The 24,253-nt window shown below is 39.7% G+C and overlaps 2 protein-coding genes across 16 annotated transcripts in view; both read right to left on the bottom strand.

The window, feature by feature from the left end:
- LOC144319219 (phospholipid-transporting ATPase ABCA3-like) overlaps nucleotides 1-603 on the bottom strand; it is a 134,911-nt gene extending 134,308 nt beyond the window's left edge. The window contains exon 1 of the mRNA XM_077907074.1: nucleotides 216-603. Within this exon, the coding sequence (XP_077763200.1) occupies nucleotides 216-603 (388 nt within the window). The remainder of the gene's footprint in view (nucleotides 1-215) is intronic.
- A 2,553-nt stretch (nucleotides 604-3,156) lies between these two features.
- The window catches only part of LOC144319120 (phospholipid-transporting ATPase ABCA3-like), a 198,089-nt gene continuing 176,992 nt past the window's right edge, over nucleotides 3,157-24,253 (bottom strand). For 14 of the 15 annotated variants that reach the window (XM_077906926.1, XM_077906919.1, XM_077906929.1 and 11 more), the window contains 5 exons: nucleotides 11,893-12,080; nucleotides 11,028-11,198; nucleotides 10,465-10,655; nucleotides 3,840-3,913; nucleotides 3,157-3,442 (listed from right to left, as the gene is read on the bottom strand). In XM_077906926.1, coding sequence (XP_077763052.1) covers nucleotides 3,323-3,442; nucleotides 3,840-3,913; nucleotides 10,465-10,655; nucleotides 11,028-11,198; nucleotides 11,893-12,080 — 744 coding nt within the window. In that variant the 3' untranslated portion in view covers nucleotides 3,157-3,322. The remainder of the gene's footprint in view (nucleotides 3,443-3,839; nucleotides 3,914-10,464; nucleotides 10,656-11,027; nucleotides 11,199-11,892; nucleotides 12,081-24,253) is intronic. The other variant, XR_013385024.1, reaches the window with a different exon arrangement.

The following is a 24,253-nucleotide window of genomic DNA, read 5'->3' as shown; positions in this document are numbered from 1 at the left end:
GAATATGTGTGTTACGTACAGGGGGCTGGGGTGTCATTTTGGAGCGCAGCAGGGAGCGCTGTGGAGGGTTCCCGCGTATTTGGGGCTTGGCGGGTTTCGGGCTCTGCACTCAAGAATGAGGCTGGCGGGTCGGCCTCCGGGGGAGTCTGGGGAGCACCCCTGCCTCCCCGGGGAATCTGGGGAGAAGACGCCAGGCGGGCAGGCCCCACACTCACCGCTCTCAGGGCTCCAAACCACCAGGGCCACAGCTCCGCCTCCACCCCCACCTCTGAGGGACACGCGCCCTCCCCGCCGCAGCGCCTCCTCCCAACGCCTTCCCCAACCGCCCAGCTGAGAGTTCTCGCGAGGCTCTGGTCTCCCGCCTCGGCCCCTGCCTCGCGCATGCGCGCACACGCCCGGCCCCAGGCCGCCCCTTCCCCCCTGCGGCCTTCGCGGCACGCGTCTCCGCACCCTCTGTGCCCCGGACACTCTCTCAGAGCGTGAGGCCTCGTTAAACTCCTCTCTCGCGCCCTGCCTGAGGCACCCAAACCCCGAGGGCCCTACCTCGTGGCCGTTCGCCCGCTTCCGGGCTCCTGGCCCCTGCCCCACGCCAAGCGACCCCATCATCCTCCGCCTGTCCGGGCTCCCTCGTCCCTCGGGTGCCTTATCACCCTCGCAGGCCGGTAGCTGGCGGCGGGAAGTGGGAGGAGATTCAGTGGCCACTGCCCTCTACGGTCTGTGGGGGTCAACAGGTAACTGGCAGAGGTGCAGGCACAGGAGCTTTGGGGCCACTCTGCTTTGGGGCCACTCAAAGCCCCGGACGCGGACGCGGGGCGACCCGTGTGTCGCTCCGCAGCCTGCGCCGCCTCCTGCCTGGGCCTGGGCGGCCTCCGCCCGTGGCTGCTCAGCGCGTGGAGACCCCTGTGCGTCCTCCGCGCGCTCCCCTGACCCGCCGCCCGCTCCCTGGGCCACGAGGTAGGGCCCTCGGGGTCTGGGTGCCTCAGGCAGGGCGCGAGAGAAGAGTTTAAGGAGGCCTCACGCTCTGAGAGAGGGTACAGGGCACCCACAGATTGGTCCATGGTTGCCTCTTTGCAGGACCCCACCCCAATACCCACCTCCACTGTAGCGTAATGGTTGGGAGCCCAGGTTCTGAATTCTATCAGAGGGCGCTTCTCTTCCCTACTGGACCAGGTATCAGGTTCTGGCCTCTCAGCGCCGAATGGATCTGGGCTCTTGAACTGTCAGTTTCTCGTGTTTTTTGTTTTTTTGCTTTTTAAGGTTTTACTTATTTATTCATGAGAGATAAAGGGGAAGAAGCAGGCTCCTTGCAGGAAACCCAATGGGGGACTCGATTCCTGGACCTGGATAAGGCCTTGAGCCATGTCATATGCTCAACCACTGAGCCAGTCAGGGGGCCCCTTAAACTGTCAGGTTAAGGCTTTGTCAGGAGAGGGTGCTAAGCGTAGCTGTAAGGACGTACAGAGAGAGAACTCCCTACTCCATTTGCTGTGTAGTTGTCAGGCTCTTAATGGGTACACTGAGGGATGTTCCTGCTTGGTTTTTACCCCCCACCTGTGCAAACTTAGCATTCCTCTAGCAACGAGTATAGTTTATTTATTTTATTTTTAGATTGTGTTTATTTATGAGAGACACGGAGAGGCAGAGACATAGGCAGAGGGAAAAGCAGGCTTTCTTCCCGGAAACCCGATGTGGGACTTGATCCCAGGACCCTGGGATCACCACCTAAGCCAAAGGCAGATGCCCAAACACTGAGCCACCCAGGTGCCCCTGTTCCTGCTTGCTTGCTGGGTGCTCCTGTGTAAATCCCTTAACCCCTCTGAGCCTCCGTGTCCAATGAGGAAAATAGAATGATTACCTCACCCTGAGGTTTGTAGTAGGATTAAATGATGCAATGCATGTAAAGAGCTTAGCAGGGGAAGTGACGCTTTTTTTGTTTGTTTCTTGCTTGAAGGTAAGAGGTGGGTTGCAAAATAGGGAGGGCCAGTGAAAAAGACCACCTGACTGAAGGAATTATTTTAAAGGATCATTAATAAAGCCAACTGGCGATGAGATGAAACTAAATAAAAATAATAATATTAAATAAAATTAATAAAATGATTTCCTCTCTCTTTTTAGAGATGGACAGCCTGGGAAACAAATTTTACAATTACTGAAATCACATGCCAGAGATCTATGGGTAGTTTTGGTTGGAACCCATGGAAAGTTGTATTACACCTAAAAACAGTAAGACAGAAAATATCACTTTATTACCCACAATATCCAATTGAGGATATAAAAACCACCACCCCTAAACCATCCCAAAATACAACAGCTTCAGTAACTTTCCATTTTGTAATTTCAGGAGGATCATCCTACCATGAATCTAGAGAAGTGATTAGATTTCTCATGTTTATTATGAGACTTCATGTGCCTAAACAATCAGAAGAACTTTGTCTCCCTTTATATCTTATTTTTCTTTCATTCCTTCTTAATCAGAGAGTTGGGCAAGAGTGAAAAGTAAATACGCTGTTTTTAAATAATGTTTTTGCTTCTTTTCTTGGACTCTAAATGTTCTTGGTGCAAAGATTCTCTTACAAATGTAGAATCTTGGTTTGAATTTTGGAAATAATCCAACTTATCCACATAAATTTTGATACTGATTTCAATTAGACTTTTTTGTTACAAAATTGGTGTGTGTATATGGGTGTGTGGGTGTGCATATATATCTATGGGAAAGAGGATTTACCCCCAGGCTTTATGATCCTCTTATGTATAATTCAGCTGCTAAAACATAAAGCTTTTACTCTTCAGGGTGTCCATCTGACAGCTCCATCATTTCTGGATGTTTCTGTCCAAACATTCAAAATACTCAGGAATAGATCCTTGTCCCCACCTTGATAAATGCATAGAAAATGGAAATTTTACCAAATGCCTTTAGATTTGCACAAGCAATCCATGTAAGTCTACAAAGAATTGACGTATGGGGATCCCTGGGTGGCCCAGCGGTTTAGTGCCTGCCTTTGGCCCAGGGCGCGATCCCGGAGACCCGGGATCGAATCCCACGTCGGGCTCCCGGTGCACGGAGCCTGCTTCTCCCTCTTCCTGTGTCTCTGCCTCTCTCTCTCTCTCTCTCTGTGACTATCATAAATAAATAAATATTTAAATAAATAAAAAGAATTGACATATGGTCCCCTTTGGGGGAGTCTTTATTACATAAATATATGTATATATACAGATATACACACAGAAATGCCCCTCCATGTATCCAGGTGTAGTAGAAAGTACTGAAGAAGACAGCATAGTGTCACTAGTTAGAAGTGAAACTCATTGCACCTTTTTCTCATTAAGCTTCTATGTTTTCTTGTTTAGCAAAGGTCATGAAGACTTCTTCCAGTGTTATCTGACTGATGGAATAGTCTTCTAAATGGAATTTCTTGTTAGCCTCCTCCAAAATACCAAACACCTTTAACAATGATAGCAATAAAAAGTACAGTTACCACTGCAGCCATCCCCTCCAGTGCCCAACCCAGATGAGCCTCTCCACCACTTCCTCCAAGTCCTACCAAGCTATTGTTTAATGACAAAAAGCACAGAAGGGGGAAATGAGAAAAAGAAATGATCATTAAGAATCTGCAAGGAAGCAGTTCTCTGGCTCCATTTTCTTCAGGGGGACAAAAAAAAAAAAAATCTAGAGGTGGAAATTTGAAGCAATTAAACTCTAGGAACAATTGAAAAGTAACCCAAAGTCTCTGCTCCTTCTATAACATTAGGCTCCCATTCCACACTACAATCCCAAACACTTCCTACCATTAGTGCTTTCTTAGCATGTAATATTAGAAAAGCATGGTTGCTACAATCACCTTTCCCCAGCCATTGTCCTTGCTGGGAATGTAGTAGTTAAGGATCCCTTGGTTCTCATGTTTTAATTCACTACCTAGGAAAGGACAGATAGATGAATAATCTTATACATTCCATTTTAAAGTTCTAAAATATTCCTACATCAACTTAATTATACACAGTAGAGGGTGAATAAATTTGGCAAATAAAAGAGGGACATCATCCAAAAGCCCACGTCTTTCGTATATATGTGACATGGTTAATTCTTTCAGTAGGCTTTAGTCACAAAAAAAAAAAAAAATGTTAGTTCATATACACAGTTTTAAAAACTTGAGCCTCTACAATGCTATTGTTACTACAAACCAAGTCTTGATAATATGAACTGGCAGGATTTTCTTTCTGGTTGTGTGATTATGTATGCACGTACAGTGTATTTGCTGGGGACTAGAGCAGGACAAGGCTTACTATTCACATGCCATATGAAAGAGGAAATCACACATATAAATCTGCAAAGTCAGGCTGTGTGTTCTTATTTCTTTTACAGGTGAATAAGAATCCACTGGCGGAATGAGGGAAGGAGTGGGGTATCCATTTCAAATTCAGAACAAACAGATGTGCTTATACTTATCAATGCAGATTTGCAAATTATTACTAATTAAATTAATTGGGGTTAAAATCGTTTTAAGAATATATGTTAAAGTAGTCAAAGAAGTCAAGACTGAGGTGGGTCTAATTCCTTGGCAGCCTATAAGTAAATCAAAACCTCAGCCAGGGTAAATGCACTTGAATCTGAGAAAATGAAACTCAAGAACAGACAATCAGAAATAGCCAACTAGGTTTTTGCAAATTAGACAACTGCTTAAGCTAGAGCAAACTAAATATTCCCTTGTTTACCCACATATCTTTTCTATATAAACCTTTCCCTTAGCTCCTGTTTGTGGAGTCCTCTTCATCACTTTTAGAGTGATGCTTCCCAATTAGAATTGATATATGCTCTAATAAACTCTTGAAAATTGTAATTTGTGCCAGTTAATTTTTTACTAGTTTTGGTGTCAGAATTGGAGTCCAATAGTATCCTTCCACCCAATGGTCCTGGGAGCAAAGAGCAAATAGGCACAGGTACTTGCTGGGCCCTTTTAGCTCACTACTTTCACACTATGCCTGAAAGTCTTGCGTATGGATGTCCCTTTTGAGTATCTGAGCTCTTCACTATTGTGTCATGAGCTCTCTGACTAGATTTGAGCTTGTCTTTTACCAGACTGGTTCTGGAGTTGAACAGGGTCTGATTTAAACATTATTAGCTCTCTGACTTCAATCAAACTGGGTCCAGGGTCAGACTGGATCCAACTTAAACTGGGGTAAATTCAATGTGGGGCCATAGGTAAAATTTTGTTTTAAGGAATGGAGAGGAAAAAATTAGTTTCTCTGAGTCCAAAGAGTCTAGGACTTCCATCTGGGAATCCAGCTAAGTATTATGTACAGAAATTATGGGCTTATGTTGTTTATCCATTCTGTCAATCTCTGTCTTTTGATTGGAGAGGTTTAAAGGTTTAAATCTTTTCTGGCCTTCCTTCCTAGAAGACAGCTCTGCCAGGTATATTATTCTTGGCTGCAAGACACTTTTTTCTTTCAGTATTTTGAATATGTAATCTCTTGGCCTGCAAAACTTCTGTTGAGAAATCTGGTCATGGTCTTATAGGAGACCCTTGCATGACACCTTTCTCTTGCTGCTTTCAAAATTCTCTTTTGTTTCTGATATTTGGGAAATGTATTACAATGTGTTTTTCAGTTAACTTTTTTCTACTTCAACTATTTGGGGTCCTTTGGGCCTCACGAATAATGTCTATCCATATCCTCCTCAAGTTTGGAAAGTATTCTGTCATTCTTGCTGTAAGTAGACTTTCCGTTCCCTTTTAATCCCCATAATGCATATATTTCCATTACAATGTCCCATAAGTCCTGTGGGCTTTTTTTTTTTTCCTATCATTTTGGTTTTTTTTTTTTTTTTTCATCTCTGAATCACTTCAAATGGTGTATCTCATAGTTCCTGATTATTTCATTTGCTTGGTTGAGTTTGCTGTTGAAGCTCTCTATTGAATTCTTCAGTTCAATCATTGCATTTTTCAGCTCTAGGATTTCTGTTTGTTTGATGGTGTGTATTCTTGTATTTTTCATTTTCTTCATGTATTGTACAACTAATTATGTTTTAGTTGTCTGTGTGTTCTTGTAGTTTGATAAACCTCTTTTTTTAAAAAAAGGTTTTTATTTATTCATGAGAGACACAGAGAGAGAGGCAGAGATACAGGCAGAAGGAGAAACAGGCTCCCTATAGGGAGCCCGATGTGGGACTCCATCCCAAGACCCCAGGATCACAACCCAAGCTGAAGGCAGATGCTCAACCACTGAGCCACCCAGGTGTCCCTCGCTAAATAAACCTCTTTAAAAGGATTATTCTAAATTCTTTGTCAGATAGTTAAGAAACCTCTCTTTAGGGTCAGTTATTGGAGATTTATTAGTTTCTTTTGATGGTATCATGTTTACCTGATTCTCTGTCATCCTTGATTCTTTGTGTTTGTACTCGCCCATTTGAGTAAGTAGTCTCCTAGACCTTATAGGTTCACTTCATCAGGGACAGACCTTCATCTATCAGCTTGAGGTAATGGACTATTTATGTGGTTGCTTCCATGGGCAATCAGTGCTTGTTATCAGGGCCTTGGTTTGGGTGGGTCCATTGCTTGTGCTCTAAAGTAGTGGGAAGAGGAGAGGCTGTCTGGTCAGATAGGGCCAATGGCTCAGCTCCACAGCTGGGCAGAGCTACTGGCTGGAATCTCTGACAAGACACAGATGAAAGTGAGGCTGCAGGATGGGCTCCTTGGCTTCCTGGGTTCTCTGGCCAGACTTCCTAGTTGGGCAGCAGTTGGTCAGGACTTTGCATTTGCTTCTCCAGCAAGCAGGTTTGTAAAATAGGCTTCACACCTGGCACAGCCTGTTGGCTGGGGACCCAAATCAGGAAGAAGTACCCTCTGGCTCCCAGAGGCCAGACATAGAACCAGCTCAGCTCTGCAGATGGGTGTAGCCACTGACTAGAATCTCTGCTCCAATGCCAGTACAAATAGGAATGTGATCTGCTAAAATCTGAGTGCTGGTTGCTTTAAGTACCACCCACCTTCTCTGTCCTATGTGATTCCCTGTGGTAAATCTCCTCAGTGATACCTGTAAGGTGAGACTCAAGTGGGCCTACCAGAAATTGTCCATCAATACTGGAGAACCTAATATTCACCTTTGGCTCTCTTTTTCCCACTGAAGAAAACATAGGCCTAGGTGGGCCCTCTCAATGTGCCAGCCTGGGGAAAAGGATGATGCAGTCAGTATGTAGCTGCTCCTCTTATCCTTCTAGTGTGATCCTTCTCAGTCTCTATTGTCCAGGAGGCTGCTTTAACCTCACTCCCAGGTTTTGGAATTTTCACAGTTGTGTCTCATCTATGGATAGTTGCTAGTTGTTGTTCTTGTGACTGGGGCTGAAGTCAAGAATGACCTATATTGTCATCTTGATGACATCACTCAATATTATAAGTTTCTAAGTTTCATTCATGTTGTTTCATATAGTACTAATTCACTCATTTTTCCTTTCTGTACAGTAATCTGGTATATGATTATTTCACAATTTATTTCCATTCACTTATTCCCCATGGGGTGCTTTTAGTGTCTGAATATTGTGACTATCACTAATTTAAAGGTTATTTTACTTATCTCATGGGATAAGTAGATGCAAAGATCTAAGGTATATTTGAAGGTGGAATTTTTTGGGTCATTGCTCTTTTTATAATTGGTTGTACCAACTTTGGTTTCACCTCAGAGGTGTGGAAAGTTGGAAACAGTGTACCCCTGCACTTCAAACAAGAAAAGGTTGGACAAATTGCAGATTAATGGCTTTTCTTTAACTCATCAGTTCTGTGATTAGGCAAACAATGGGCAAACAACTAACAATATGTGGGGAGAGACAGGCACCTGCAGGGAAAAACAGGATGAAAGAATTTGCTTTTACAAGGCAGGCATTGATGGATGCCATAGAGTAATAAGATTTTGCTAAAATTTTAACATAATCCTAAAAGTTGTGTATTACAGCTAGCATAAAATCATGGAGACCATTCTTTTGTTTTAACCTCTCTTAATTCAGTTTGTTTTAGTAGTGTTTTTTTTTATATATACAGCAGAGTTGGAATTTGCTTGTTAGCCAATCTGAAAAAAATATTTTTTATTTAGTTCGAGTTAAGCCTTTTTATTAGTTGATTGATTGATCGTTCCAATATGTTCTGTAGCAGGCCTCCTACACTGTTCTATAATTACATGGAAATGGAAATGCATAGATCTACATACATGCATAAATAAACATACATATTCCCATATGTGGTTGGTTCTACTTCCTGTTACATTTGTAATATACCAAAGGTTTGTGTTTTTGTTCTAATGAATAACTCCTTATTAATATCTTTATGCTAGTATCCATAATCCCATCTTTTTGAGATAATGTCTTTTGGTCCCCTTTATGAACAACATTTTCGTGCTAGCGATCTCTTAGTTCCCTCTGCCAACATGTAATTTAAAGCAATATTCTATCATGTACAGCTGATACCTAATATATATTTAATGATCATATTTAACTTACCAAATATTTTTGCCTTCTTCCCTTGTTTTTGATAATTGTATTATACATGCATTTATAAAATACATATCAATTATGTGGTATTTTATCACACAAATACCCTTCATTTAGCCCTTACATTTATTCAACGTCCACAATTAGTTCTTATGCAGAAGCTTCTCCAACCATTTCTTAGTTGATCTGAAATTTTTTGTTCGTATATTCTTCAGAAAAGACTGATGGGAATAATATTCCCTGAGTTCTTATGTGTTCATGGCTGTGACTTTTAGTCTTGAAAGTCATTTTGGTTGGAGGAGAAAACCTTGCTTGCATTTTTCTTTCATTGAGTATCTTAAATATCTTACATGCTCTCCTAGCATAAAATTTTCTTGTAATAAAGTCTGTGCTCAATCTGATTTTATTTCCTTTATATATGACTTGTCTTTCTGTCTGAAAATCCAAAGGTCCCTCCTTACTTTATTATTAAAGTGCAATAGTTATATTAGACTATTCATTGGCATTAATGATTTGAGATCAGTTTTTTTGGGGGGAGCCTTATTGACTTTTCAATTTTAATTTTTAATTAAATTTATTTATTTATTTATTTTTGTATACATTTTTTTGGAGTTCAATTTGCCAACATATAGCATAACACCCAGTGCTCATCCCATCAAGTGCCCCCCTCAGTGCCCATCACCCAGTCACCCCAACCCCCTGCCCACCTCCCTTTCCACCACCCCTTGTTTGTTGTTTATATTTTTGTTTGATGTTTTCCTCTTTTCCTCCATTCCAATATCCATTTCCCTTATACTTCCTATACTATTTGTTCCTGGTAATTGTTTCTGAAATGTTTACTTTATTTATTTTTAAAGATTTTATTTATTTGAGAGAGAGACACAGCACGAGTCGGGTTGGGGCGCAGAGAGAGAATGGGAGATGCAGACTCGCTGAACAGGGATCCCAGTGGAGAACTCCATCCCAGGACCCTGAGATCATAACCTGAGCCAAAGGCAGACACTTAACTGACTGAGCCACGCAGGTGCCCCTGAATTGTTTACTTTCAAAAATGCTGTTAGTTGTCTTTCCATATCTCTTTGTTGTCTAGTCACCTAATTTCTTAGTCCTTCCTAAGATTTAGTATTTTCTGCCATGCAAATACTTACTTACTCTAAATATTTCTCGTTCCTCTGGTAACCCCCACATAGAAGTGGATATTCCAGCTGCCTTTCCATATAATATTTATTTCAACTTTTTAAAGGCCAATATTTATATATGGGTTCCATGTCAGTTCCTTTTTAATTCAGTCATATTTGAACAGCTATTTGCTCAAAATAATGTCAGGAAGAATGTACTTCTGTTTGTGGGTTTGTTTGTTTTCTGTGAAACTTCTATACATATTTTTTATTGGAGTTTATTTTGCCAACATATAGCATAACATCCAGTGCTCATCCTGCCAAGTGCCCCCTCAGTGCCCATCACCTAGTCACCCCAAACCCTTGCCCACCTCCCTTTCCACTACCCCTTGTTCATTTCCCAGAGTTAGGTGTCTCTCATGTTTTGTCACCCTCACTGATATTTTCACTCATTTTTTTTTCTGTGAAAACTTCTTAACACAACTAGGCACAAGAATTTTTTAAGAATAAACATTAAAAAGGATCTCAGGGTACCTGGGTGGCTCAGTTTGTTAAGCATCCAACTCATGATTTTGGCTCTGGTTATGATCTCAGAGTTGTGAGATTGAGCCCTGCATTGGGCTCCACGCTCAGCCCCCTTAAGATTCTCTCTCTCTCCCTCTACCCCTCCCCAGCTGAATTATGCACTCCCCCCTCTAAAAATAAAAAAAATTAAAAATCTAAAAAAATTAAAATGATCTCAATATGGAAGATAATAAATTTCAAGAACTCAGAAGAAATAGTTATTGGAGACCTATGCCATTTGGGGGGTGAAAACAACTAAATACTATTTAACCCATGTCTAACAAAGTTAACCTAACCAAACTAATTTACCTGGGAAAACTGTTGCAATATACTTTTTAAAATCCTCTAAAGTTTTCTCATCTGTATCTATCTTGAACTTAGCCTTCAGGGTGTAAACATTGCCAAACTTGTTCTTGAGGTGCTGAGGGCTGCCCAGGCACATGATTTTTCCCTTCACCATGATGGCCAGCCTGGTACAGAGAGCATCACATTCCTCCATACTAGCAAAACAAGACACCAGAATGATGTAAGGCTGAAAAGATCTCTACTGCAAGACATTCTGTAGCTCAAATTTCCAGTATTTTATGACTCTTTTTAAAATGGAAAGTTACATTTGCCCATCATCAACATCATGGAAAGTGAAGATACTTTCAAGTTCAAAGAAGTTGAGGATCAAATTCTCAAATGGAACAGATCCTAAACTTTCTGCCCTCTCCTCTCAGTGAGAATTCTTGGTTATTCCACTCATTAGGATTCAAGAGGAGTTCATATTTAGAAAAGTTTACTGTCCAAATATTACAAGCCCCAAATAATACCTCTCATAGCCATGAAAACACTTCCAACCCTTAAAGAAGCCTCACAATAAACCACACCTGTGAGAGGTAATGATGATGACTTTGTCACTTTCACGTGCCCTTGTTACTCTGTTCCAGAGCAGGCGCCGGGCCTCTGGGTCCATGCCAGTTGATGGCTCATCTAGGAAGATGACTGAGGGCTTTCCCATTAGGGCAATGGCATTACTCAGTCTACGTTTGTTTCCTCCACTTTATGGTCAAGGAAGGAGACAGAAAACAGAAGCAGAGATTAAGTTACATTACAGTAATTTAATACATCAAACATCTATTTAATACATATCATCTTTTACAGAAAATAGTTTGCCTATTTCCAAGATGCTGAGTCAGAGAACAAAGATACTAAAAATGCTGATTACATGCAGCTCAATCAAGGCACCAGATCTAAAACCACATGTATAAATCAAATCATTTTCATTTGAAACATAGAAACATGTTTCATTTGAAACATTTTGCTTACAAAATCATTTTTAGCTATGTTATCAGTGAAATTTATATTCTTTTTTTTTTGAAATTTATAGTCTTTTTCTTGAGATTCCTAGATACACAAACTATATAGAGGCCACATCAATACAAAGAATCTTACATTTGTCTTTATTTGAGACACACAGAACTATAGAGGTAGAAAAATAGTCTCTTTGCAATTCAATAGCTACAATTCTGATAGCACCAGGATTTTGAGTTCCATCCCAGCAAAGGGAAGATATAATACTGTCTAGGTTTGCTTTACTGCTGGCATCTAAACATTGTCAGGGCATTAGATTGCTTCACAGTAACTGCCTCTGTTTGGAACTCTGGTTAAACTGTGGGCACCCATTCCAAAAAGCAGAAACATAGGAGATTCATCAATATTGTCTGCATTGAGAACACCAGTATGATATCTCACCTGTAAGTGTAAATAAACTTGTCAGCATAGGGTTCCAGATTCAGTGATTGCAGCAATTTATTCACATATTGTGTAATCTGGGTCTCAGGAACTCCCCACAACCTGGCATACATGACCATTAGTTCCCGAGCAGTCATGTAATCCAGCAAAGCATCGAACTGTGGACAATAGCCAATTTTTGACCTTACCTGAAATAGAATAACAATGGGCACAGTTCAACTATCTTACTGAACATATAGTAAATATGGATAACATAGGAGACCTGTAGTTCTCCAGCTCATTCCTCTAAAGGTTAGAATCCGCAGAGTTTTTCTAAAGAATTTCTCCTCCAGTGACTATAGAATCATTGTGTCTGGAGGCTATTATCAGGTATCGGAACCAAAAGTGTGCAAAAGTATGGACTTTTCTATGATGTTATCTCCCTATATATGGCCATAATCATCTATTACATAAATGGAAAAATAATTTTTATTTTTTATTTTTTTTAAGATTTTATTTATTTATTCATAGAGACAGAGAGAGAGGCAGAGACACAGGCAGAGGGAGAAGCAGGCATCATACAGAGAGCCTGACGTGGGACTCGATCCAGGGTCTCCAGGATCACACCCTGGGCTGCAGGCGGCGCTAAACCGCTGCGCCACTGGGGCTGCCCGGAAAAATAATTTTAAAATAGCAGTGCACCTATTTACATAAGTATATTCACCTAATGAAGCAGAATGAAATAGAGTTTAGTCTACCACTGGCTCAACCTTTACTCATAGTAAGCCTAGAGGAAATTCTGATGACCATAAAAAGTAAAAGAGATCTAAATCACTAGTCTGATACACACTGTTAATAACTGGATGGATATTTTTGAAATTTGGGATCTTGGGCAGCCTGGGTGGCTCAGCAGTTTAGCGCCACCTTGGGTCCAGGGTGTGATTCTGGAGACCCAGGAGAGTCCCACGTTAGGCTCCTTGCATGGAGCCTGCTTCTCCCTCTGCCTGTGTTTCTGCCTATCTCTGTGTCTCTCATGAATAAATAAATAAAATCTTTAAAAAAATAAAATAAAGAAATTTGGGACCTTATTTTCTCTTATAAGACTTCATTGGTTTGGTCTCAAGGGATGCTAGGATATCATAGCCCAAGATTGTCACAGAAGGAGAGGCTAGAAAATAATATTTAGGTTCAGCTCAGTGACATCCTATTTTTGGTAGTGGTAGATAGATGGGCAATAACTGGAGTCTTCCATAGCTCTTTTATATGCAATATGACTTTATGACCATCATTTAAAATGTAGGTAAGTAGAATTGGGATCCCAGCTTTTATTTCAGTCATTTATTGATGATAAAGGAAGACAACATATTATAAAAATTTTATAATATTCAGACAAAATATCTGACTAAAACCTAAGTTAAAATCAACAATAAAAACAATGAATATTTTAAAAATATCTAAATTTTATACACTTTAAAACCAATTTTTAAGACTACATTTTTAATTCAGGTGTTAAGAGAACTCAATACATCTTGCAAAATATTTTGAACAACAGATATTTTGATGCAGTGAGAGGCCATTTTAAACAATGAAAAGGTAATAGTTAAATAAATAATCAGTTAACTCATAACAATATAAAAACCCCCACAGATTTAGCAGATTCTGGGAAGATGGTAGAGTAGGAAGCACCAACTTATCTCCCCATCTAGACAACAGTTACACTGGCAGAATCTGACTAGTAAAATATCTGGGAGCTCTGGAGTCTATTGAAAACTTGTAAATTCCAAGCAAAGATTTGTAAATTGTGATTAATTTTAATCAATTTCAGCTTTTAGTGCACTAGCACCTACCATCTTCTATTCCTAGCACTATGGTAGCATCTGTTCACATATTCCTGGAGCAGCTTGTACAGAGCTAGGGGAAGTCAGCTGGACTAAAGGTATCCTGTCCTCTAAATATTTGGCACCTGTACTCTGATTGCTTATTGATGCTTCCTTCACAAACAGGAAAGTAGAGTCCATTCAAAGGAAGAAAATAAGTCAATAGACAGTATCCCTGAGGAGAACCTGACAATAGACCTGTTGCACAAAGACTTTAAAAGACTTTCTTAAAGATGATCAAACAACTAAAGGAAGGTGTGTGGAGAAAGTAAAACAAAAAGATGTATAAACATAATGGAAATTATCAGTTAAGAGGTAGGAAATCTAAAAAGAAACTAAAAGAAATTCTTTTACCATTAAGTACATTAACTGCAGTGAAAAATTCACTGGGGGGATTCAAAGGCAATTTTGAGTAGCCAGAAGAAAGAAAAAGGAGACAAAAAGCATAATGGAAATTACTGAGCCAATGAAACAGAAAGAAAAAGGATTAAAGAAAAGTGGATAAAGCCATGAAACCTGTGGAACACTATCAAGTGGATGAATATGCATTGTTAGGGTCTCAAAAGAAGAGACAGGGACAGAGAGAATAGTTGAAGAAATGATGACTAAAAACTTCCCAAATTCAAAAATAAATAAATAAATAAATAAATAAATAAATAAATAAATAAAATAAAATAAAAACTTCCCAAATTCAATGAAAGATGTGCATATGAATAATCAAGAAGCCAAATGAACTCCAAACAACATGAATTCAAAGGGACGCACACCATGATGCATTAAAATCAAACTTTCCAAAACCAAAGATAAAGAGAGAATTTTGAAAGATGTAAAGCAAAGACATGTCACTTACAAGGGATTATCAATAAAATCATAAACATATTTCTCATTAGAGACCTCATAAGTAGGTCAGAAAGTAGTGGGCCAAAATAGTCAAAGTGCTAAGTTTTTGCTAAGTGCAAAAGTTAAGAGAGTTCATTAATACTAGATCTACTCTGCAAGAAATGCTAAAGGAAGACCTACAGAATGAAATAAAAGGACACTAGAGTATAACTCAAAGCAGTATGAAGAAATAAAGATCTCAATTAAGGAGTTTATATATGGGCAATTATTATTAATAAAAGCAAATATTATTGTAACAAAAGTTTGTAATTTTTTCTACATGATTTAAGAAAACAATACACTTTCTAAAATTACTAGTCTAATAGTTACATGTTATTGCAATTTTGTTTTTTTTAGGCCATATTTTCTACATAATTGAAGAGACTAATTCATTTGAAATAATTATTAAAAAATAAAATAATTATTTGTTCATGTTTTTGGTCATAAAGATGTAATTTTGTGACATCAACAAACAAAAGGAGTAGGGACAGAATCAGGGAAATACAAATCAAAACCACAATGAGATACCACCTCACACCAGTGAGAATGGGGAAAATTAACAAAGCAGGAAACCACAAATGTTGGAGAGGATGTGGAGAAAGGGGAACCCTCCTGCACTGTTGGTGGGAATGTGAACTGGTGCAGCCACTCTGGAAAACTGTGTGGAGGTTCCTCAAAGAGTTAAAAATAGACCTGCCCTACGACCCAGCAATTGCACTGCTGGGGTTATACTCCAAAGATACAGATGCAGTGAAACGCCGGGACACCTGCACCCCGATGTTTCTAGCAGCAATGTCCACAATAGCCAAACTGTGGAAGGAGCCTCGGTGTCCATCGAAAGATGAATGGATAAAGAAGATGTGGTTTATGTATACAATGGAATATTACTCAGCCATTAGAAACAACAAATACCCACCATTTGCTTCAACGTGGATGGAACTGGAGGGTATTATGCTGAGTGAAGTAAGTCAATCGGAGAAGGACAAACATTATATGGTCTCATTCATTTGGGGAATATAAAAATAGTGAAAGGGAATAAAGGGGAAAGGAGAAAAAATGAGTGGGAAATATCAGAAAGGGAGACAGAACATGAAAGACTCCTAACTCTGGGAAACAAACTAGGGTGGTGGCAGGGGAAGTGGGCGGGGGATGGGGGTGACTGGGTGACGGGCACTGAGGTGGGCACTTGATGGGACGAGCACTGGGTGTTATTCTATATGTTGGCAAATTGAACACCAATAAAAAATAAATTTATGAATTAAAAAATAAATAAATTGAAAAAAAAGGAGTGGGGACAGAGCTATAAAGGAGCAGGATTTGTGTTATTGAAGTTATCCTGATATAAATGCAAATTAGAGTGTTACAAATTTAAGATGTTAAATATAATCACCATGGTAACTGAAGTAAACAGGTACAGAAGATGGACAAATGGATATGAAAAAGGAATTTAAACATTTCACTGAAAAAATCAACTAAATGCAAAAACAGACCACAAATGCAGGAAATAAGGGAAAAAAACAGCAATACCACATATAGAAAACAGAGAGCAAAGTGAAAGAAGTGAGTCCTTTCCTATTAGAAATTACTTTAAATGTATATAATTAAAATCTCCAATCAAAAGACAGAGATTGGCAGAATTATTGAATACACACAACCCAGGGGTACCTGGGTGGCTCAGTCAGCTAAGTATATGGTTCTTAATTTCAGTTCAGATCATGACCTCGTGGTCATGGGACTGAGCCCTGCATTGGGCTTTACGCTGGGCATAGAGCCTGCTTGAGATTCTCTCTCTCACTCTCTCCTCCTCCCACTTGTACTTTCTCTGTCTCAAAAACTCATGATCAATTCAATTCAACAAAACAAAAACTCATGATCCAACTATGTGCTGTCTACAAGAGACTCACTTTAGATCCAAAGATACAAATACATTGAAGGTAAAAAGATGGAAAAAGATATTCCATGCAAATGGTAAACAAAAGGGCAGGCTAACTATACTAATATCAGCCTAAATAGACTTTAAAAAATATAAGAGACAAGGAAGGGCATTATATATTAGTAGACATTTCAATGCAGCAAGAAAATACAATTACAAATATCTATGCATCTAATAACATATAAAATATATGGTGTGAAATTTATAGAATTGAAGGGACAAATAGTTCTACAATAATAGTTGGATACCTCAATACCCACTTTTAGTGATTGATAGAAAAATCAGACAAAAGATAAGTAAGTAAATTGAGGACTTAAAAACACAACTAACCAGATTTATCAAACATACAGAACACTACATGCAATAAAAGCATATACATTCTTTTCAAATGCACATGGGACATTTTCCAGGATGGAACACGTTAGGCTATAAATTGTCTCCATAGATTTAAAAAGAGATATCATACCAAATACTTTTCAACCACAATGGGAAGAAGTTAAAATGGATTACAAAAATAAAACTAGAAAATTGACAAATTTGTGGAAATTGAACAATACCCTTTTAAACAAGGGATCAAAGAAGAAATTACAAAGAATGTTAGAAAATTCTTAGAGATAAGTGAAAATGAAAACATACCAAAACCTATATGGCTTAGTGAAAGCATTGCTTAAGGGGTAAATTACAGCTTTAAACACACTAAAAAATAATATCTGAAATCTACAATCTAACTTTACAACTCAAAGAAACAAAAGGAAAAAATATTAAACACAAAACTACCAGAAGACAGGAAATAATAGAGCAGAGCAGAGATAAATGAAATAGAGAAGAGAAAAACAATAGAAAACATCAATGAAACCAAAAGTTGGTTCTTTGAAAAGATCAACAAAATTGACAAATCCCCAGCTAACCAGACTAAAGGGAGGCGGGCAGGGAAAGGCAAGGTCAAATGCTTAACAGCACTGGATTTGGCAATGATTTCTTAAATATGACATCAAAGGCAAACGAAAGAAAAAATAGATAAATTGGACTTCATGAAAAATTAAAAATGTTGTGCATCAAAAAATACTATCAACTAGGAAAAAATGCAACCCACAGAATAAGAGAAAGACTGCAAATTATATATCCCATAAGAGATTAATATCTGATTTTATAGAGAACACCTAAAATTCAACAACAAAAACAACATCCTGATTCAAACATGGGTAAAGGATTTGAATGAGCATTTCTTGAAAGAATATAAACAAATGGCCAATAAGCAAGAAAAGATGCAAATCAAAACTACAATGAAATACCATTTTGCATTCATCATGAGACATTTTCTCAGTACCTTTTGAAATGAGAGTGTAATTTTAACCTTTCATTCTATTAATGAAGATCACATTTATTAATTTATATTTGTTGAATTATCCTTGCATTCTCTAGAATTCACCACTGAAATAATCTGGCCTGAGTTTTTTTTTTGAGGAGGTTTGATTACTGTTACAATTTCCTTAATCACTATTGATCGTTCCAATTTTATGTAGTCAGAAGTGGGATTTCTAGATCATATGATAATTCTATCTTGGGGGGCACTGCCATAGAGTTTTACACATTAGCTCTACCATGTGACAATTTTACCAAAGTGCACAAGGGTTCCAGTTTCTTCACATCCTAGACAACACTGTTTTTGATAGTAGACCATTTCTCTTTTTTTTTGTATATTTTTTTATTAGAGTTCAATTTGCCAACATACAGCATAACACCCAGTGCTCATCCCGTCAAGTGCCCCCCTAAGTGTCTGACACCCATTCATCCCAATCCCCCACCCACCTCCTTTTCCACTACCCCTTGTTCCTGTCCCAGAGTTAGGTGTAACTCATGTTACATTACCCTCACTATTATTTCCCACTCCTTTTCTCTCCTTTCCACTTTATTCCCTTTCACTATTTTTTATATTCCCCAAATGAATGAGACCATATAATGTTTGTCCTTCTCTGATTGACTTACTTCACTCAGCATAATATTCTTCAGTTCCATCCACGTTGAAGCAAATGGTGGGTATTTGTTGTTTCTAATGGCTGAGTAATATTCCATTGTATACATATACCACATCATCTTTATCCATTCATCTTTCCATGGACACCAAGGCTCCTGCCACACTTTAGCTACTGTGGACATTGCTGCTATAAACATTGGGGTGCATGTGTCCTGCCGTTTCACTGCATCTGTATCCTTGGGGTAAATCCCCAGCAGGGCAATTGCTGGGTCATAGGGCAGATCTATTTTTAACTCTTTGATGAACTCCCAACAGTTTTCCAGAGTGGCTGTACCAGTTCACATTCCCACCAACAGTGCAGGAGGGTTCCCCTTTCTCCATATCCTCTCCAACATTTGTGGTTTCCTGCCTTGTTAATTTTCCCCATTCTCACTGGTGTGAGGTGGTATCTCATTGTGGTTTTGATTTGTATTTCCCTGATGGCCAGTGATGTGGAGCATTTTCTCATGTGCTTGTTGGCCATGTCTAGGTCTTCCTCTGTGAGATTTCTGTTCGTGTCTTTGTCCATTTTATGATTGGATTGTTTGTTTCTTTGCTGTTGAGTTTAATAAGTTCTTTATAGGGCAGGCCCAGTGGCCCAACGGTTTGGTGCCACCTTTGGCCTGGGGTGAGATGCTGGAGACCGGGGATCTAGTCCCATGTCAGGCTCCCTGCATGGAGCCTGCTTCTTCCTCTGCCTGTGTCTCTGCCTCTCTCTCTCTGTCATGAATAAATAAATAAATCTTTAAAAAATAACTTCTTTATATATCTTGGATACTAGCCTTTTATCTGATATGCCATTTGCAAATATCTTTACCAATTCTATAGGTTGTCTTTTAGTTTTGTGACTTTCCTTTGCTGTGCAGAAGCATTTTATCTTAAGTCCTAATAATTCATTTTTGCTTTTGTTCCCCTTGTCTTCATAAATGTATCTTGCAAGAAGTTGCCGTGGGGCCAAGTTCAAAAAGGGTGTTGCCTGTGTTCTCCTCTAGGATTCTGATGGATTCTTTCTCACATTTAGATCTTTCATCCATGTTGAGTTTACCTTTGAGTATGGTATAAGAGAATGGTCCAGTTTCATTCTTCTGCACGTGGCTGTCCAAGTTTCCCAGCACCATTTATTGAAGAGACTGTTCTTTTTCCAGTGGATAGTCTTTCCTGCTTTGTCGAATATTAGTTGACCATACAGTTGAGGGGCCATTTCTGGATTCTCTATTCTGTTCCACTGATCTATGTGTCTCTTTCTGTGCTGGTACCACACTGCCTTGATGATCACAGCTTTGTAGTATAACCTGAAATCTGGCATTGTGATGCCCTCGGCTTAGGTTTTCTTTTTCAATATTCTCCTGGCTATTCAAGATCTTTTCTGATTCCACAAAAATCTTAAGACGATTTGTTCCAACTATCTGAACAAAGTCCATGGTACTTTGATAGAGATTACATTGAACGTGTAACTTGCCCTGGGTAACATTGACATTTTCACAATATTAATTCTGCCAATCCATGAGCATGGAATATTTTTCCATCTCTTTGTGTCTTCCTCAATTTCTTTCAGAAGTGTTCTGTACACTGTACAGGGTATAGATCCTTTATCTCTTTGGTTAGGTTTATTCCTAGGTATCTTCTACTTTTGCGTGCAATTATAAATGGGATTGACTCCTTAATTTCTCTTTCTCCAGTCTCATTGTTAGTGTATAGAAATGCCACTGACTTCTGAGTATTGATTTTTTATCCTGCCACACTGCCAAATTGCTGTATGAGTTCTAGCAATCTTGGGGTGGAGGCTTTTGGGTTTTCTATGTAGAGTATCATGTCATCTGCAAAGACGGAAAGTTTGACCTCTTCTTTGCCAATTTGAATGCCTTTTCTTTTTGTTGCCTGATTGCTGAGGCTAGGACTTCTAGTACTATGTTGAATAGCGGTGGTGAGAATAGAAATCCCTGTTGTGTTCCTGATCTTAGGGGAAAGGCTCCCAGTGCTTCCCCACCCATATTTGCTGTGGGTTTTTTGTAGATGGTTTTTAAGATGCTAAGGAATGTTCCCTCTATACCTACACTCTGAAGAGTTTTGATCAAGAATGGATGCTGTATTTTGTCAAATGCTCTCTCTCCATCTATTGAGAAGATCCTGTGGTTCTTGTTTTTTCTCTTGTTGATAATGATCAATCACATTGATTGCTTTACGAGTGTTGAACCAGCCTTGCATTCCAGGAATAAATCCCACTTGGTCATGGTGAATAGCCTTCTTTTTTTTAAATTTTTTTTTTTTTATTTATGATAGTCACACAGAGAGAGAAAGAGAGGCAGAGACACAGGCAGAGGGAGAAGCAGGATCCATGCACCGGGAGCCCGATGTGGGATTCGATCCCAGGTCTCCAGGATTGCGCCCTGGGCCAAAGGCAGGCACCAAACCGCTGCGCCACCCAGGGATCCTGAATAGCCTTCTTAATGTACTGTTGGATCCTGTTGGCTAGTATCTTTTTGAGAATTTTTCGTCCATGTTCATCAGGGATATTGGTCTATAATTCTCCTTTTTGGTGGGGTCTTTGTCTGGTTTTGGAATTAAGGTGATGCTGGCCTCATAGAACGAGTTTGGAAGTATTCCATTTCTTTCTATCTTTCCGAACAGCTTTAGTAGAATACGTATTGTTTCTTCTTTAAACGTTTGATAGAATTTCCCTGGGAAGCCATCTGACCCTGGACTTTTGTTTCTTGGGAGGTTTTTGATGACTGCTTCAATTTCCTTCCTGGTTATCGGCTTGTTCAGGTTTTCTATTTCTTCCTGTTCCACTTTTGGTGGTTTGTGGTTTTCCAGAAATGCATCCATTTCTTCTAGATTGCCTAAGTTATTGGGGTATTGCTGCTTATAATATGTTTTTGAAATAATTTGTATTTCCTTGATATTGGTGGTGATCTCTTTTTCATTCATGATTTTATTAAGTTGAGTCTTTTCTCTTTTGTTTTTAAGAAGGCTGGCTAATGGTTTATCTATCTTCTTAATTCTTTCAAAGAACCAACTCCTGGTTTTGTTGATCTGTTCTACAGTTCTTCTGGTCTCTATTTCATTGAGTTCTGCTCGATCTTTATTAACTGTCTTCTGCTGGGTGTAGGTTTTATGTGCTGTTCTTTCTCAGTTCCTTTAGGTGCAAGGTTAGTTTGTGTACTTGAGTTTTTTCCTATTTTTTCAGGGATGCTTATATTGCGATGTATTTCCTTTCAGGACTACTTTTGCTGTATCCCAAAGATATTGAACAATTGTATCTTCATTCTCATTAGTTTCCATGAATCTTTTTAATTCTTCTCTAATTTCCTAGTTGACCCTTTCATCTTTTAGCAGTATGCTCTTCAACCTCCACATGTTTGATTTTCTTCCAAATTTCTTCTTGTGATTGAGTTCTAGTTTCAAAGCATTATGGTCTGAAAATATACAGGGGACAATCCCAAAATTTTGGTATTGGTTAAGACCTGATTTGTGACCCAGTATGTGGTGTATTCTGGAGAAAGTTTCATGTGCACTTGAGAAGTATGTGTATTCAGTTGCGTTTCAATGTAAAGTTCTGTAAATATCTGTGAAATCCATCTGGTCCAGTGCATCATTTAAAACCCCTGTTTCTTTGTAGATGTTGTGCTTAAAAGATCTGTCATTTGCAGAAAGTGCCTTGTTGAAATCTCCTGGTGTCTATGTGTCTGTATGTCTGAACTTTGGTCATTGATATACGTGGCAGCTCCCACATTATGGGCATAAATATTTATGATTGTTAGGTTCTCTTGTTGGATAGATCTTCTAAGTATGATATAGTGTCCCTCTCCAACCTTTCATTTTCAGACTCTAGGTGTCCTTACGTCTAAAATGAGTCTCTTATAGACAGAAAATAGATGGGTCTTGCTTTTTTATCCAGTCTGAAACCCTGTGTCTTTTGATGGGATCATTAAGCCCATTCATGTTCAGAGTTACTATTGAAAGATATGAATTTAGTGTCATCATGATTCCTATTCAGTCCCTGTTTTTGTGGATTATTTCTTTGGGCTTCCTCTTTCTTTCACAGAGTCCCCCTTAATATTTCTTGCAGAGCTGGTTTGGTGGTCACATATTCTTTCAGGTTCTGCCTATCTTGGAAGCTCTTTATCTCTCCTTCTATTCTGAATGACAGCCCTGCTGGATACAGTATTCTTGACTGCATGTTCTTCTCATTTAGAACGCTGAATATATCCTGCCAGCCCTTTCTGGCCTGCCAGGTCTCTGTAGAGACGTCTGCTGTTAAACTAATATTTCTCTTCATATTAGTTAGGGATCGCTTGTCTCTTGCTGCTTTAAGGATTTTCTCTTTATCTTTGGAATTTGCAAGTGTCACTATTAAATGTCAAGGTGTTGCACGGTTTTTATTGATTTTAGGGGGGGATCTCTCTATCTCCTGGATCTGAATGCCTGTTTCCCTCCCCAAGTTAGGGAAGTTCTCAGCTATGATATGTTCAAATACACTTTCTGGTTCTCTGTCCCTTTCAGCGCCCTCTGGAACCCCAATGAAATGTAGACTTTTCCTTCTGAGGCTGTCATTTATTTCCCTTAACCTTCCCTCATGGTCTTTTAATTGTTTTTCTCTTTTTTCCTCAGCTTCCTTCCTTGCCACCAACTTGTCTTCTATGTCCAACTCACTTGTTCTTCTACCTCATTAGCCCTCATTGTTAGGACCTCCAGGTTGAATTGCATCTCATTTAATTGATTTTCAATTTCGGCCTGATTAGATCTAAATTTTGCAGTCATGATGTCTCTTGAATCCTTTATGATTTTTTCCAGAGCCACTGGCAGCTTTATAATTGTGCTTCTGAATTGACTTTTTTCTGACATCAAATTGTAATCCAAATTCTGTAACTTTGTGGCAGAGAGTACTGTTTCTGATTTTTTCTTTTGTGGTGAGTTCTTCTTTGTAGTCATTTTGCTCAGTGCAGAGTGGCTAAAAACAAGTTGTACTGGAAAAAGGAATTTAAAAAAAGAGAAAAAAGGGAAAACAAAGAACAAAAAAACAAAAACAAAACAAAACAAAAACAAAAACAAAAACAAAAACAAAACAAACAAGGAGGGGTATCCTCTGATTCTATATACTTTAAGTCCTCCAGCACTGTTCGGTAAAGAACTTGCTCTTCCCCGTCCTTCCAGCCTGTCTTCTGGGGGAGGGGCCTGCTGTGCTGATTCTCAGAGGTGTGCACCTGGGGGAGCTGCCCCGCCCCTGCTGGGTGCATGGCTCAGTGGGAGCTGTTTATCCTGTGAGGCCTCTGGTCCCTGGTGGCCCTGCTCAGTCCTAGGCACAAGGTGACACCAGGAGGAACAACAACAGTGGCGGCGGCCAGCTCTCCAGCCCTGGAGTCAGCTCCCTCAGTCACTACCGCAGCTCCCAGTGTACACGGGCCTGGATGCTCTGGGGGTGGGGGGCACTGATCTGCACAGCTCGGAGGTGCCCAGCGGCAGCAGTGTCCTCGCTGTCCTTTGTCCTCCCGGCCTCCGCCTGTCCCAAGGGGACTGCCGGATCCTGGGCTGTGTCCACTCCTGCCCTGGTCTCTGGGGCCTGCGCTGCTGTAATGGGCTCCTGGACGCACAGCACCCTCCTCACTCACCAAGCTGCCACCCGATCCACTGCCTAAGCTGCTCCCAGGGCCCCGGGGCGCGAGCTCCAGCCCCTTAGGG

Source organism: Canis aureus, chromosome 8 (assembly GCF_053574225.1).
Source record: "Canis aureus isolate CA01 chromosome 8, VMU_Caureus_v.1.0, whole genome shotgun sequence".
NCBI lineage: Eukaryota > Metazoa > Chordata > Mammalia > Carnivora > Canidae > Canis > Canis aureus.
Note: the sequence above shows the minus strand (reverse complement) of the source record. Positions and strands in the feature narration are given on the sequence as shown.